The sequence below is a fragment of the Neolamprologus multifasciatus genome, chromosome 20 (genome assembly GCF_963576455.1).
Source record: "Neolamprologus multifasciatus chromosome 20, fNeoMul1.2, whole genome shotgun sequence".
NCBI classification, from domain to species: domain Eukaryota; kingdom Metazoa; phylum Chordata; class Actinopteri; order Cichliformes; family Cichlidae; genus Neolamprologus; species Neolamprologus multifasciatus.
This window is the reverse complement of record NC_140458.1, coordinates 3,517,983-3,534,367: the sequence shown is the minus strand read 5'-3', so window position 1 is coordinate 3,534,367 and position 16,385 is coordinate 3,517,983. Positions and strand designations below refer to the sequence as shown.

Below are 16,385 nucleotides of genomic sequence, written 5' to 3'. Positions count from 1 at the left end.
TATATTATAAATCATTGACAAATTAATCTTTTATATTTTTAAGCTGCACAAACTAAAGACAAAGTTTGATTGAAAACTAGTTTCCTCTAGTAAAACCAGACACTTTCCCCTGTAACCAGAACAGTATGTTGAGATCTGACTGACAAACTGATGTCAGGAAGCAGAGAAACCACAGTGCAACAGGACGTGGTTTCTGGGAACAAACCAGTGGTTCGAGGCAGTCTGTGTTTGGGTTTTTCTGTTTTCCGCTCAGCGTTTGTTCTGTGGGAGCTTCAGAAAAGTCTGCGTATTCAGAATATGGATTAAGACAGAGCAAAGCTGTCATACCGGTGAACACTCTGGCATCTAGATGTGTAATCGTTTATTTTCTGAACTTGTGAACGTGTTCATTATAAAACTACAGCTGCAACTGATGTTGACTCTGGCATTTCGTTTTTCAGTTGCTCAAGTATCTTGGCTGTAGTAGAATAAGATTACTAAAATATCAGCCAGCTTAAGTATAAAAAGCAAGGGTACCAAAAACTGAAAATGCACTAAATAAAAACAAAAAAGTAGCTAAACTGCTGAAAATTCCTTTTTCAAAACAAAAAAAGAGCAGAACTGGAGCTGAAGATCGTCAAAAGCAGGCAGTTTCTGATTGGTGGCAGTTTGTAAACACCCCTATGACACAAATGTCATAGGGGTGTTTACCTGTGACATTTGTGTCATAGGTAAACATGTCCCCACATAGCAATGTTTGCACATAAGGACACACACACACACACACACACTGTGATACACACCTGCCTCTGTGTTTCTATGCCAATCAGTCTGAATCAGTGTCTTTTATACAGTCACTGGTCTGAATCTGCTGAATTTAAATCCACCTTTCAGGAGCAGCTTGTGTCTGCGTCCTTAAGTCATTTTTATGCTCACTGCGCCCTTTGTGTCTCAGGTGTCACATGACGATTTTCACATCACATCCTTGTTGTGAGAGACAATCTTTGTAGCTCGTTGGTCAGTCAGTCACCTCTTCATTTTTGATCTGCAGCTGTCGCAAAAATCCTACACAGAAGCTCAGAGTCGTGCAAATACACAGAGTGAGATGTTGTAATCGGTTTGAGAGCTTGAGTTTGAGTCTTAGGCTACGTTCTCTCTGCAGGTCTTAATGCTCAAGTCCGATTTTTTGATCAAATCTGATTTTTTTTGTCTGCTTCTTCACACTACAAATAAAATGTGACAGCAAACACGCTCTAGTGTGAACCCTCAAAGCGGCCGCATGCGCAAAAGAAGACGTCACACACAACGCGCTCTGTTTAGACCCAGACCAAACAGCATTGTGTGACTGATGGCCTTCATATAAAGACTTGTTTCGGACTTTACGTTTCCCAATTTTGCTTTAAGTTATAAAGTTATTTTATTTACATTTGGCCTAATAATGATCCTTATTGCTGTTTTAGAGGAGCGCTGCTTCAAAGGATAGTTGCAGATTTCTGTCAGAATCTGCAGATTTCTGTCAGAATCTGCAGATTTCTGTCAGAATCTGCAGATTATACAGTACAAATAAAATGTTCACGTTTCTCCAACGTTGTCTTCCCAACAGTTTCACCGGATGGCCAGGAAGCGTTCGCGATGTCTTCTCCGGCGCTGATACTTGGTGTCTGTCTTGTGTCGGTGACGTAAAAGACGGATTTAATGCGACATGACCATCAAACAGCAGTCGCTTTCTAAAACATCAGATATGTATCGGATTCAGTACCACATACGAAAGTGACCCAGATCGGATTTGAAAATATCAGATTTGTGCCGTTCACACTGTCAGACCATGATCAGATATGGGTCGCATAGGGTCAAAAAAGTCAGATTTGATGCGCTTTCGCCTGCAGTGTGAACGTAGACTTGGTTTCTAGTTTTGACTTCTTCTCCTCATGAGCTCATTTGACACAATATTCTCTATCGTTCAAGAGAATACAGCAGCGACTTCTTGTGCCTTTATGGCGGTTATAACTGACTGCATCTGTGTGATGACGGCGCGGCAGTGAGTGAAGTGACCACTCTGGAGGGTATATTGCAGGAGTATTGACTGAAATTTAAAGAAGTCTATTCAGAGAAAATTTCTTGAAGCGAAGCTCCGGATGATCATAATGTGTAATTATTTAGTGTGATCAGTACAAACAAAAGCTTTAACTGTGTTGATCACAGAACTAATATATATGACTGCTGGTGTGTATAATGTTATGATTTAAAGCAGGGCTCCACTTCAAAATATCAGATAAAATGTGATGCATGTTAAGATGAAGTGCTTAACTTAAGAAAAATTAAATAAAGGAAGGAAACGCTTGAAATTCCCCTTTTCTGTTTCACATCCATGCTGAACATCTTCATCCTATTCTACAGATGATAAACACACCTCAACAGTTGTGACAGTTTTAGGGGATCCGTTTCTTCTTCTCTTTTAACCAACTTCCCCACATTTTTGCTCAGTGAGAGAATTGAGCTCCAGCTTTCCGGCGTATCCTTCCAGGATTTTAAACCGGAGCTTGAATGGAGTCAGGGCCGATCTCAAACACATGTGGAGGTGCTCAGTGTTGAGCCTGGGATGATGTTTAGTTTTGATCATGTTCAATGTGGAGATAACTGCTTGGCTTTTGTGTTTGGAGCCAAACATGGTCAAGATGCATAGGGTTACTTTCCTTATACCTGAGAACAGTGTCTCAGAGACTTTAGGTGCCATGAACAGCATTCACATTATTTATTTACAGTGATTGATGGAACAGAAGATCAGGCAGCTGGGGGGAGGAAGAAGCTTTCATAAAGGTTAAATAAATGCGCTGCACTGTCAGCAGTGAGGTGCACGAGTCGCTCGGCTCCGGCTGTTATTCTTTAACTCATCAGATGCAGTTTCTTTTTCAGAAACCAGAATTTCTAATGGGATTCCCACCGTCTGCGGCAGTGGTTGTTATGGTCAGCTCACAGTGTGAGGCCAGTCTGACTCGTCTCTGTGCCACGCTGAAGCCTGCGTGCAGAGATTAGCTGCTGCATTCATTAATTCACGCAGCGCCCTTGTATCTGGCGTAATCGTCGTCATGTGTTTGTGTGAATGTTCCTGCAGAGATCAGGTTCACGGTTTTGCTCTGCTGTTCCTGCACAAGGTAAAAAGCACACCAAGAATTCTGCTGAAGCCTCTGCTCTATCATTACTGAGCAGCAGTGGTGGAAGATAATAAAGTGTATTTACCCAGGTAGTGCTTTTATTTCCCTTTTGTCTGCAGCTATAGCGTTGTTTGAAGAGCAAAGGCTTTTCCTTTTTTAACCTCTGAAAGAAAAAGTAAACCGTTCTGCTCTGCTAGTTAAAACTTGTTTCTGTTGACGTCTCTGCAGTTCTTCTTCTTTTTGTTCTGATTTATTGAGTTTGACTCTGCCTAATTATGTGCACTTGCACTAGCGAACAGTAACAGTCTGGAACGGTGTTTGATTTCGATCTGATGTTCGCCCCTAAACTCGATTATCTGGTTTATCCAGTTCTTCTTTGTTTGCTATGTCGCATGCCAGCAGTGGTTTGTGGGTTGCTGGGAGGGAGGGCTCACATAGTGTGGAAGAAGCTTACAGCATAGGATCATTTGGATGCTTTTCAGTTTTCATGCATTTGTTTGTCACATTTTCTTGTACAAAGTTAGGAAATCTGTGTTTAAGTGGAGCCACATGTTTCCGTGTGTGTAAAGAATGAATCCCAGCCGCCTCCTCATAGTAATTGATACAGATCATTCATTTTATCATGGGTGTTGGCTCAGTACTGGGAAAAGTTGGATCGCAGTGTCTTTAACTTGCACGGTGAAATAAGTTTCATGTACATTTGCTTGAATTATTTATTTAGATAAATATTCATTTAAAGGTTCTGCTCTTTAAGTATTTTAATAGTTCAGTATAGAATAAATTAGACAGCAATGCAGAGTCTTTACTCTGGGACTGGAGTGCAGCTCCACAGTGTCGCACCGCAGCAAGCTCGGGAAGACGGAGCCCAGTCTAGAGGAGTCAGAGCTAGTTAGCAGTAACTGGACTTTCAAAATAAGAGCGAGGGGATTGGCTAGTGATAAGCTGAACATGGATGGTGGCGTCCCCTTGGATGCATAAAAAAATACACATCCAAGAAAAAAAATTTAAGATATTTAATATACTTGGGTGGGTTATCCCGTCCAGGGTCAGGTCACGCTGTGTGCTGATTGGTGATTCTGTGAATTCTGTGATTGTGCTGAAGGTCAAGGTCACATTTGTCACTTCACGTAATAACCTGTGAATCAAGATGGCCAGATGAGCTACTGCGCCTGCTTTCAAAATGTGGACGTGTATATTATCGCACTCTGACCACATCACATCCCTCTCTCACAGCGGTGACCATCCCACTATAGAGGTCACAAGGCTCGCAAAATATCAAAATCTCTGGTAGCCCTTCAGGCAGGCATTCTTCAGTTTTTGGTAGCCCAAAATAAATTTAAGTAGCCCGAAAGTATAATATTGTAACGGAAACAAAAATTAATCAAAAAAATTGTTAAAATACAAATCACAACAACTGTATAAAAATTACAATCATCAACTCAAATACTTGGTTCAAATTGAACAGAAATTTCTATGAACTTGTAAGAACTGTGTAGAACATGAATCAGTCTGTGTCAGATCAAGTCACGAGTAAGAGGTGAGTGGAACCAAGATCGAGGCCATTTGCTTTTTGAAGTTTGCAAAGACTGCTAAATTCTGCCAATGGTAGTTCACTCTTTGCAATATAGCACGCTGTTCTAAACAGCTTTTTCAGGAGTTCTTGTTGTGTGCACATATTGACAGTGGCTCATCGATGCCAATGACATAATTACTCAGCTACATTGGTGAAAGAATGCAAAAGCATAGACATATATTTTCCTTCCTACAATAGCCCGACGGGCAGGGCTGAGTTAGATTTTGGTAGCCCGACTGGAAAAATCGCTAGCCCCGGGACATTGGGCTAGCGATTTTGCGAGCCCTGGGTCAGCTTTTTATTGCTGCCAACAACAAATAACTGTAAACAAACTATAAATACTGCTAAAAACCAATAATAATCTTCAGCGTTATCATTAACATTAATAAGGGCCTCACATCCTCCCACGAGTATCACTGGTCCTCCATGTGTCAGATTCATGCTGACGCCACAGTGGCTGTGCTGAGTGCCTGTGAGCAGGGCAGCAGCAGCAGAGGTGAGCTGATGTCAGCAGTGAACCCTCCTCATTTCTGTTTTTCTCTCCTCGCCCTTGGTTACCATTGATGAAAGGTCTCACCATGGCGATGGTTTCCAAGGTGTTCGATAGGTTAGTTGTGTACCAGGTCAGCCAATGGTAATGAGGTTCATTTCCGTGGCTGACAGGCATCTCTGTGTAATCTGTTTAATGTTGACCTTCTCAGAGGAGTCTCTCTCTCTGGCTTCTGCTGGAGAGTACTCATTCTCGTAAATCCCCTGACTGTGTGATCGTGTCTGACAGCCAGAAAGTATTACACTCTGAGGCTTTAAGCAAGTTTCAGCTTTAAAATGACTTATTATTTCCTCGTAAAACTGTGGCAGATTATTTTTCTGTTGTGATTTTATACCGTAAACTGATGTTTGTGCTGTCACCTGTCATTCATTACTCTGATGACCTCTTTGGTTTCCTGCAGCAGTTTTACGCTGGATTTCTGACTGGAAACCATAGTCTCCATTATTTTAGTCAGTCTTAAGTAATTGTTTTAATAAACATGATTCTTCTTCAAAAATTGACAGATGAAAAATTGGGCGCAGAAAGGAGCGGTGTGATATGCTGGCTAATCTGTAAGCGAGTTGAAGCCAGTGTAGCGGATGGTTTTGAATGTAAAGCACATCTCCCAGGATTGATCGCCGTTTCCTTCTGGGTTGCATCCTCCACTCGGGATGCAGACGGAGCCAACAAGGTGTTCGGGGGGCAGCAGACTGCGTAGCAGCCGTGCAGACGGTGACACTTGTGCTCCTCGTCTTTTTTATTATTTTTATTTTTTTGTTTGTTTGTTTTTGTAGGCTTGCGTGTGGCGCGCCTGGGAATGCCCGGGAGAGTAGATGTAAAGCAAAGTTTTCCCTCACATGTCTCCTTCAAATACAGCTGCTGAAGTGTTTTTGGAATATTTTGAAATCTTACATATTTATTTCTGCCAGCCTGTAAAAGAACTCTTTCTTCAAAAGTAGAACTAATAGCTGGATTTAAGTGGTTATTCAGCTGCCCATAAATGACTATAATAAGCATGTTCTTTATTTTTGAAACAATCCTCAACTGTCTGTCCGTGTCCTCAGCGATGGACCCGTCCATCACGCTGTGGCAGTTCCTGCTTCATCTGTTGGAGGACCAGCGGCAGCGTCACCTGATCTCCTGGACAAGTGAGGACGGCGAGTTCAAGCTGCTGGACGCCGAGGAGGTGGCCCGCCTGTGGGGGCTCCGCAAGAACAAGCACAACATGAACTACGACAAACTGAGCCGGGCACTGAGATACTACTACGACAAGGTACTGCTGATAATACTACTGTTACTGCAGCAAAACGAGTACTACGCTAACAGGTCGGCAGGCTCACCATTTTTTCCCCCTCTTTCAGAATATCATAAAGAAGGTGAGCGGCCAGAAGTTTGTCTATAAGTTTGTAAGTCAGCCTGACCCCTCCCTCCCCGATGGGATACGCAGTATAGAGGAGGGCCAGAGGAGGGACATCAGCGACTCAAACAACCAATCAAAAAGCCTTGGGGGCGTGGCACCAACTTGTCCGACAAAGGGCTTGCCCCAGGTACGTCCACACTTCCTTTGTTTCCTGCAGGGTGTTATAAATAATTGTCTGATTGTTTTGTCTGTCTGTGTGGATCAGCAGCGCTCGTCACCCAGCAGCTCCCAGAAGAGCTCCAGAAACGACTACATGAAGTCCGGCCTCTACTCCACCTTCACCATCCAATCCCTGCAGGCCTCACCCAATCCACGGCCAATCAAATCAGAGCTCCTCCTGCAACAAGAGCCTGTCCCCAAGGTTGATCGCACACCGAGAGAGGTAAAAAGAGTTAAATGTTACCCCCTGACCCCTCTGTGCACTTCATCATAATAATAATAACAATAATAATTCAGCGCTATTTTTCAAATGGATCTCTAATACACTTTTTCTTCCTGACCCTTGCGCTGCCATGCCATGTCTATGTCTGTGCCATATGACGAACACACGCATGTGCACATGCACTATTTGTGGCAATCAGCTGCTCTAACTCAGGCCTTTTTTGGCGTGTCCTCCTCAGGTGTGTGTGTTACCCGAGTCTAAATCCTCTCCGTCCATGGGGAGCGCCGCGGACTCTGTTCTCCAGGTGATCGTCACTCAGACGTCTCCCTGTGCGACCCCGGCCCTCAGCCCACAGATACCAGCCAACTCCAATGGCCAATCACAGGTCAGTAAAAAGTCACGCCTGGTACGGTTACTTGTCCGAGAACACCTAAAGCTGGACAAACACTGCGATTTTTTTCACTCGCGTTATCCAGCTTCTGCTCAAACTGCACGATTGACTCGCAGGGGTTAGAAGTTCGTAGGTCACGACGCAGGGTCTCACACTGCACGGCCCGATGCTCTGATGCAACCTGAGTGCTCACGCTGTGCGTCCATAACATGAAGGTTATAACAGAAAATCTGTCGCTCTCTCTGTCTTTCACTCACACAGACACACACCACCATCAACTTTGCTAAATTTCTAATGAGAAACGTGATTGGCAGCTGTGATCGAGCAGCGATGTAAATCCAACTATTTTCACGGTTGTTGTGGTCGTGATCATTTTGTGAGGCCACATCGAAAAGGCTCAGATGAGCTCGCCAAAGTCCTACAAGTTGTGCCTCCATCGCTTGTGTCCAGATCACACGCTGCACTGCCGTGCTGCTCCGTCTTTTCACTGTCATTTCTGTGTTTGCGCGTGCGCAGTGTGAGAGGCTGCGGTGACGCCCTCACGACGGCCGACAGGATTTCAAACAGGTTTGATTTTCTTACGACCAAACGATTGATGATTGGGAGCTGGTCGTGAGGTGTTTATCGCTTCACGTTACCTCACGTATACTACACGAGGCACGATACACGATGAAGGCGAAATTCGGGCCGATCACCAAAACGGTTGAATGACTGAAAAATTGGCTCAAAATGAGCCAAAAATCACACAGAGTGCTCAGCATTAGATGAAATTATGAGATATCTCTGCTCTCAGTGACATCGTACAGATCCAAGAGTAGAAAAAACTACTTTAAATGAAGCATTGAGGTCAGTGTGAAGCCTTTTTGACTCACAGGGGTTACTTGTACGTATGAACATCCACCACTGGAACGTTATAAATATGATGGAAAATAACATCCCGTTTATTAATGTTCTGGCCTCTGGTTTACATTCCCAGAATCCTCCTGCTGCTCCGCTGAGCGACCCTCCCCAGATTTATCTCACCAACATGGGGGACCCGTCCGCCCTCATCACTCTCGGAGGGGGCACGGTGAGCCCCGTCCCCCCTCCTCATGTCTCAATGGGCACACAGGGCCCACAGCAGGAGGATTGCGGGGGCCTTACCAACCCCACCAACTTCCCCTCTCACCACCCGCATGCTGCTCCCCATCAGTCTCACCCCGCCCCTGTGTTCGTTATTATCAACCCACCTCCCAATCAGCAGCAGCAACAGGTGTCGATGACGACTGCTGCTCCTGCTCCCTCTGTCGCTCTTCCTCCCACCGCCCGTCCTCCACCCATCGTCATCAAGGAGGAGAATCTGCCGTCAGAGCAGGAGCTGCTGGAGATGGTGACACTGGATGGGAAACAGGTGGAGGAGGTAAGAGGAGGAGGAAATTCTGGGTTTTTAATAAAAGTGTAACAGAAACATGGTGCTAAGGTGGTGCCCTGTGCGCTTCCATCCAGGTTCCTCAGCTGATCTGTGACTCAGGAGAGCCAGAGCCTCCCCCCACCATTGTGGAAAGCCCGCCCCCGCCCTGCATTGATGCCGGGGTTGGAGTTCAGCAGCCAGCAGAGGAGGGGAGGACAGAGGGTGAGGGCCAGGACACGCTAACAGGTGACAGGAAAGCATGTTAGATGATCTCCCTGATTGAGGAACGGGTTTTTCTTCCCTCTCTGGGTGGAGCCCACCGAGACCGCCTCCTCTTTTTATGTCTATTCCCATAATTCATTAGATTTCATTCCTGCGATTTGTTTCCTTCAGATCCAGTCATCCCCCTGGTGACGACGTCCTCGCCGGTGACCTCTCCAGCAGCTTCATCCTCGGACGCCGTTCCTCCGAAACAAAAGAAGCCACGAGGCCTGGAGCTGCCCTCCTCTCCCTCCCTGCCCCCCGGCCTCTCCCTCGATAAGGTCTGCAACACTGCTGGTCACTTTACTAAATATCACACGTAAAAGTTCAGATGTGCTTCACAAACATAAAAAAAAAATTATATTTAAAACAGAAAGTCAGGAAGACAAAGTCTGAGGTCAGTGTTTCCCGAGTTTGGGGCCGTAAACGGCAAAACCGGAACTCCCAGTTTTTCTTTGGAAGAAGTTTCGGGTTTTTTTGTTTTGTTTTTTATGAAGGCATGCAAACTTTACCTGAATATTTTGATTTTTTTCCTCTAGTTTCAGTCTCCTCAGTTAAAACTTTGCACTTTGTTATAACTTCATAACTCAATGACAGAAAATCCCAATTTCAGGGCTGAAAAACACATTTAAGCACTTTAATTTTGTCCAAATCACAGTTGTTACAATCTAAAATCCAGAATCTCATTTTTGTTTAGCACATTTTTTTTTTCTAACCAACCAGTAGCACCATTATCATGGGACTTATCATAGTTTCTAATCAAAACTGCAGCAACTTAATCCCTGTGATTCAGAGGAACATGGGGAAGCGTTGGTGTTCTGGATCTTTGATCAGTTTGGTGGAAACTTCAGAGTCATTTTGGGTCAACTATGGCTGCTATGGGTTTCTATGACATAAAATCAAACGTCATAGCAACCGGCGGGATAAAAGACTGGTCAAAACAGTTACAAACGGTCACCTTTTCACCTCTGCTTTGATACCAGGCTCATCATCTAGCTGTGAATCCCTCAGTGTCAAAGACATTTTCTCATATAGTCGTGTTTTAACACTGGAAAAATGCTGGTTTTGGTTGTGAAATGGAGAAACATCACTATGTGTGCTCGATAACAACTTGAACGTTAGATATTTATCAGATAAATTGAAGTTTTCAGAATCCTTTGAGTCTGTGATGTGAGCACACAGCACTTAAATAAAACGTCCAGGACGAAAAGCTTTTAGCTTTTTCTCTTAAAGCTTTTAGCCGCTCTGAATGTGTTTGTTTTCTTTTCTTTAAACATCAGCAGCACATACTGCAAATGTAAATGACTATAAGACAACTTCAGAATTAGGGATGGGTACCGGTATCCGGTGCCATGATGGCACCGGTTCTGATATAAACGGTAGTAACCAGACAGAAAAACAGCGCACATTTCGGTGCTTTTTTTTTTCCTGAGCTGTGATACACTTTGAATTCTAGCCAATCATTTTACGTTTCCGAGGATAGTAGGCGGGTCCAGGTACGTACGTTCTTTTAGAGCAGAGCTACAGATTAAAAATGCCCAAGGCGAAGCGGTCAAAAGTCTGGCTGTACTTCACAGCAAAAGATGCAAACTCAGCAGCTGCAACAAGTGCTTTAAGCTGATACTGTGATACTGTCAAAGGAGGTAACACCTCAAATCTGATGAAACACCTGGCGACGCATAGCGTTTTTTTAAAAGCTGAGAAATGCGCTGTATTTGATAGCTTGCTGCGAGACCTCACACCGAGCACATCTGCTGCGGGTGTGGTGGTGACGGATAATGATGGCAGCAGCAGCCGTTCTTCTCTGCGTGAGTAGCTTAATGTTGTTCGTGTGAGTAGGCTAACCACGTTATTACATTAATGCATGTAAGGTGAACTAGCAAACACCATCATAGCTACATGCAGCTGTCTTCTTGTTTGATGGCAGATACTCCCTTCACCCTGGCCAAAAAGGCTAAAATGACCAAAGAAAAGTGGAAAACAGTTAAACATGAGAGGTTTTTGGACAAAGTTTGTGTTTTTTCCATTGTTTAAGCTGCTTCCAGCCAAGAGTGATACCATATATGCCCCATAGCTGCAGAAAAGGCTAACATTGTTATCTTTTTACAAAAAAACAGCTGAACATGAGAGGTTTTTGGACCAATTTTGTGTTCTCCATTCTTTAAGCACCGGCACCGTTTCAAAAGTACCAGTTTGGCACCGGTATCAGATAAAACCTAAACGATACCCATCCCTATTCAGAATACAACAAGATTAAGTGTAACCACACATTTATAACATATATCCTGCAAACAAAGAGTAAAAGTCAATATATATTTTATTGTACACATTGTAATATATATTTTTAAAGTGACAGCGGATCGACTACAAATGACAACAAACAACAGGACTATGCAGAGACTACTGTTAAGACAGTAACAAAAATTAATTGCCAGTCATGCAGAACCGTGGCCATCCCCACAGAGGCTCATTTTAAGTCTGTAAAAACCCAGATATTTCCACTTCTGCATAAATAATCGGTTTAAATATCTTTTATTGATTTAGGTTTTATTAAAAGGATCTTAAATAGGGAGACAGCTGGGCAGTTATTTCTATCAAAAGCAAAGCGACATCAGCAGAAAGATGTCGAAGCTGTTAACAAAGTATGAAACAGAGGGATTCAGTCGGAACATGCACTCCTTTCCACACAGCAGGAAACGACACTGCCAGCCTGCCCACTGGCACTCATCGACTCTTCTTCACAGCTTTTGGACTCGAGTGTCGTTTGCTGTGTGGAGTCAGCTGTGCGCTGACTCTGCAGGAGGAAAGGATGGCACCAGTCAGGGAGCGATAGGACACGCCCACACAAAGCAGGCCTGCTACGCCCAGAATGTGTTGTTTAACAAACAAATAATTTAAGTGGAGAGTTTAGTCCTCGATGATCGTTTTAAAGAGCTCTAAAGTCTTGAATATTGTAGTAAAGCTGTGTAAGTTTTGGGGTTGCCAAAAATGTTTTTATCCAGGAAAACCCTGAAGATATTTTGTGTGCTGTGTCCTCGAGTCCTTATCGCGACCGCACCAAGATGAATGTGACACGTAAACAAAAATCTTCTCCACAGTCCATGATTCATAAGTTTAATCATTCTGCAGTCTGTTTGTTAGCTCTGTGACACACTTCTAATCGACTGTTAGGTTTGCTGAAATCTCACAGCGTGTAGGCGCTTTCGCCCTGAACGCTAACCCCGTGTGAGCCTCGGCAGTCACAAGATTAAATAAAAATCTTTTTTTAAAGAGCTTTTAACATTTTTATTTATTTTCTCCAAAATATGGGATTATAGGGATTTATATATATTGTGTATATGTGCAAGTGAATGATCGTGCTGTGTTTAGAGGTAAACGTGTGGTGTTGCTTCCTGTTCCTTCTGCAGGTGAATGCAGCAGTTAACAGTTTATTGGCACCTGGATCAGCGACCAACACGCTCACCCCGACTGTCATCACCTCCCACGCTCTGGTAAACACTCGCCTGTCTATGTGTGGCACACGTGTCTTTATTCATATAGGCGTCTGTTCGCAACTTGGAGGATTGTGTCGTTCTAGCAGCTATCCTCTTTGCATCGCTGCTGCTGACAACAAGTCGACACGAAACACTTCCCTCTACAGCACCACAGACCTTGAATTCCCTGGAACGTCACTTATCTGTTGTTTTGTCTATAGCTGTTTGTTTAAATTATCTTTATTTCAAATCATGTAACACACAGCAGACTGTGAGAGTTTAGTGTAGACACTTCGCTCGTGCGCTGCAGGCTTACTTGTTGTTCCTAGAGTATTTAAAAGTAGAATGGGAGGCAGAGCCTTCAGTTTTCAGGCCCCTCTTCTGTGGAATCAGCTTCCAGTTTGGATTCAGGAGACAGACACTATCTCTACTTTCAAGATTAGGCTTCAAACTTTCCTTTTTGCTAAAGCATATAGTTAGGGCTGGACCAGGTGACCCTGAATCCTCCCTTAGTTATGCTGCAATAGACGTAGGCTGCCGGGGGATTCCCATGATGCATTGAGTTTTTCTTCTTCAGGCACCTTTCTCACTCACTATGTGTTTAACACCTCTCTGCATTTAATCGTAAGTTATTATTAATCTCTGTCTCTCTTCCACAGCATGTCTTTATCCTGTCTTCCTTCTCTCACCCCAACCAATCACAGCAGATGGCCCCGCCCCTCCCTGAGCCTGGTTTTGCTGGAGGTTTCTTCCTGTTAAAAGGGAGTTTTTCCTTCCCACTGTCACCAAAGTGCTGCTCATAGGGGGTCATATGATTGTTGGGTTTTTCTCTGTATGTATTATTGTAGGGTCTACCTTACAAAATAAAGCACGTTGAGGCGACTGTTGTGGTGATTTTGGTGCTGTATAAATAAAACTAAATAAATTAGTGTAGAGGTGCCAAACGTGCAGAATGGATCGTGCATTTTAGTGCACGGGAGCAGAAATGTACCCAAAGTCTCGGGAAACATGTTTGAATCATAAATAACTTTATTCATAAAAAGATAATTTTTTCATCTTTTTGGTTGTTGTTGTTTTTAGAAAAACGTTTAATGACCTCAAAGTCATTTTCAATACAAGTGAATCAAAATATTCTTCAGTCCCTAATTACATGTGAAGGTCTTGTATGTGTTTATAAATCCTCTGGGATCTGTTTTTCTTCCAATATCTCAGCCTGTCCATCAGCTAAAAGGATGGTACATTGAATTCAAACATTTTCATTAAGAACTTTTTCATGTTCACTCTAAAACAAATTTAGAGTATATGCACATATGAAGACTTTCAAGTTTAACTGGCTGAGATCAGACTGAGCTCTGGTTTAGTCCATTGTTCAGTTAACCTTCATCTGAAATGCTGCATTGATATTGAAGCTTGTTTTGATGAGTCATTCTTCCTGTTTTTGATTTGTTCTGCAGTGTCAGGAGTTCTTGAATCAAAGCTTCTTCTTTTTTTTCTTTTTTTAAACATTTTCTGTCTTTAAATGTGTCATCTGCATTTGTAGAGCGGCCAATAGGAACAACCTGCCTCCAAAGTTACCTGCATTCCTTCCACAGAAAGGAATAAAGACGGATTTCACTGTTAGATACTCTGACTTGTTGATGTAAACAGAACTGAATCTGGTTGGGACGTCCACACAGGAAGTTGAATCATTTGTCAATAGTTTTTTCTTGAAATGTTCGTTCCTGTTAAACACTCTTGGATGTTTCTGTCCATTTATCCTTCCAGACTCCGGTCCTGTTGACTCCCAGCCCTCTTCCCTCCACCATCCACTTCTGGAGCACGCTCAGTCCCATCGCTCCTCGATCGCCAGCTAAACTTTCCTTCCAGGTAATAAATACACTGAGCCTACTGCGTGCAGTTCCCACATCCTGAAACACAAATCCACAAACAAATGGACGATAACAAGTGCGACAAAATTCACTTCAGTACCAAAACTCCTTCACAGTAAAATCCTTTAATGTGCAGGAACTAAAAGACAATATTGTTTTTGTGAAAGAGAAAAGAATCAGTCTGCAGGTGAAGTTTGTGGTGAAAACTGAAAGAAAAAAGTGTTCAGAGCTGGTTCTCACAATACGATACTCGTCTTTTAAAATATAATCTGTAGGTTTGCAGAGCTCACACTGAACCTTAGCTTACAGCCACATAATGCTTTGGTCTTTGTCTGTATGCAGGTTTGGTAAATGAAACCACAGCTTCAGTTTCACAGAAAATTCACACGTTTGTGCAGCAAGTTTGCAGTTCTGCTTGCCGCTTCACGCACGCCGTCATGCACACTGGTTCACGTTCAATACATCAGCAGCTGTTAGTTGGGAAGTTTAGACACTTGGATGCTCGTTTACACCAGAGGTGAAATCCTACTGCCTGTGGTGATCCCCTTCATTCCTTCTGCAACAATTCACGTCTCAGTCTGCGCTGAAAAGATCATTTTAGAGGTCGTCTGTCATCATTATATGTGCATGTTTTCTGTTGAGTTTGTCATTAAATAAGTTTTCACTTAAATATTTTTCTGCAGCCAAGTTTTAAACAAATATAAACAGAAAAACAGAAAAATTCTCTTATTTCCGTAAGGCTGTGTTTTCACAGCCCGGCGTAGAAATGAGTGGTTAAAAGCATAAACTGTATAAAAGATGGACGTAGCCACCATCATGCCACCCTTTGGGTTCTGCAGCAAGCTGCAGCTACAGGCTGTATGGGTGCATCACACACAGACACCGGCTAATTAGTGCAACAAAACGGAACCACAAACTTCTTGCAGGAGCCGTACTGTAGAGTAGAATAGAAAGCCTTTATCGCCATTGTACATAAGACATATCCAAGATTTGGTGAAATATTCTGTACAGTGCAAAAACATTGAAGTAGAAAAATGAGTAAAAACAATGAAAGCTTATAAAACTAACTACGTAAAGAATAAAGGCTGCTATAAAGAAGACACACAGACATTAAGGATTCACCATTCACTGTTGAACTTCAAATTAGTTGCTAAATAATCATTTGTTTTGTTTATTTATACGAGCTCAAATTTGTGGTAGCCCAGGGGAAAAAACTGAGTTTGTTTACCCGGCGCTTGGTGCACCTGTGCTGCAGGGCAGGAGGTTGAACAGTTAGATGTCCAGGGTGAAAAGGGTCTTAAATTATTTTCCTCGCCCCGCTGAGACACCAAGATCTGGAGATGTCCTCCAGGGAGGGCAATGTGCAGCCGGTGGTTCTCTGGGAAGTGTTGATGGACGTCTGCACTGAGCAGGTCCCACACTGTGATGCATTCACTGCCTGTTCAGTTGTTATGAAGGTGGAAAATATTCATAGAGGCCCAAAAGGGATTTTGCACCAGGCTGTAAACATGGCTTTTAATGCTGTAAAGTTGTGCATTTTAACATGGGAGTCTGTGCATTAACACACCTTCAGAACGAGTCAGTCAACTGTATGCAGCAACAACTGTCGCTCGCTCATGAAAACTGACTCGCCTTAATTTACTGAGCGATAAAATGACACGATGAAGCATCAGCGTAGCATCAGTCATATGTTCAGTGGAGACTCTGTAGCATGGTGTCTGGCCACACTGGCCTTATGTAGTGAAATTAGAAGACGATTTATGGATGACCATCATAGATGGGAGGCCCTTATCTTTACTTATTTGGCATTGAAGAGGAAAGCATCATCAATAGGGATGGGTACCGGTATCCGGTGCCATGATGGCACCGGTTCTGACATAAACGGTAGTAACCAGACCGAAAAGCAGCGCACATTTCAGTGCTTTATTTTCCTGAGATGTGCTACACTTTGAATTCTAACCAATCAT

The 16,385-nt window shown here is 43.3% G+C and overlaps 1 protein-coding gene across 5 annotated transcripts in view; it reads left to right on the top strand.

The window, feature by feature from the left end:
- Positions 1-16,385, top strand: part of elk1 (ETS transcription factor ELK1) — a 33,827-nt gene that overhangs the window by 5,583 nt on the left and 11,859 nt on the right. The window contains exons 2-10 of one of the 5 annotated variants that reach the window (XM_085145927.1): positions 6,298-6,506; positions 6,595-6,780; positions 6,862-7,035; positions 7,274-7,420; positions 8,403-8,825; positions 8,912-9,062; positions 9,210-9,358; positions 12,485-12,568; positions 14,315-14,416. In XM_085145927.1, the coding sequence (XP_085002053.1) occupies positions 6,298-6,506; positions 6,595-6,780; positions 6,862-7,035; positions 7,274-7,420; positions 8,403-8,825; positions 8,912-9,062; positions 9,210-9,358; positions 12,485-12,568; positions 14,315-14,416 (1,625 nt within the window). Of the gene's footprint in view, positions 1-6,297; positions 6,507-6,594; positions 6,781-6,858; positions 7,036-7,273; positions 7,421-8,402; positions 8,826-8,911; positions 9,063-9,209; positions 9,359-12,484; positions 14,433-16,385 lie in introns of those variants that run through there. The other 4 variants (XM_085145926.1, XR_014871535.1, XM_085145924.1 and 1 more) reach the window with 4 other exon arrangements.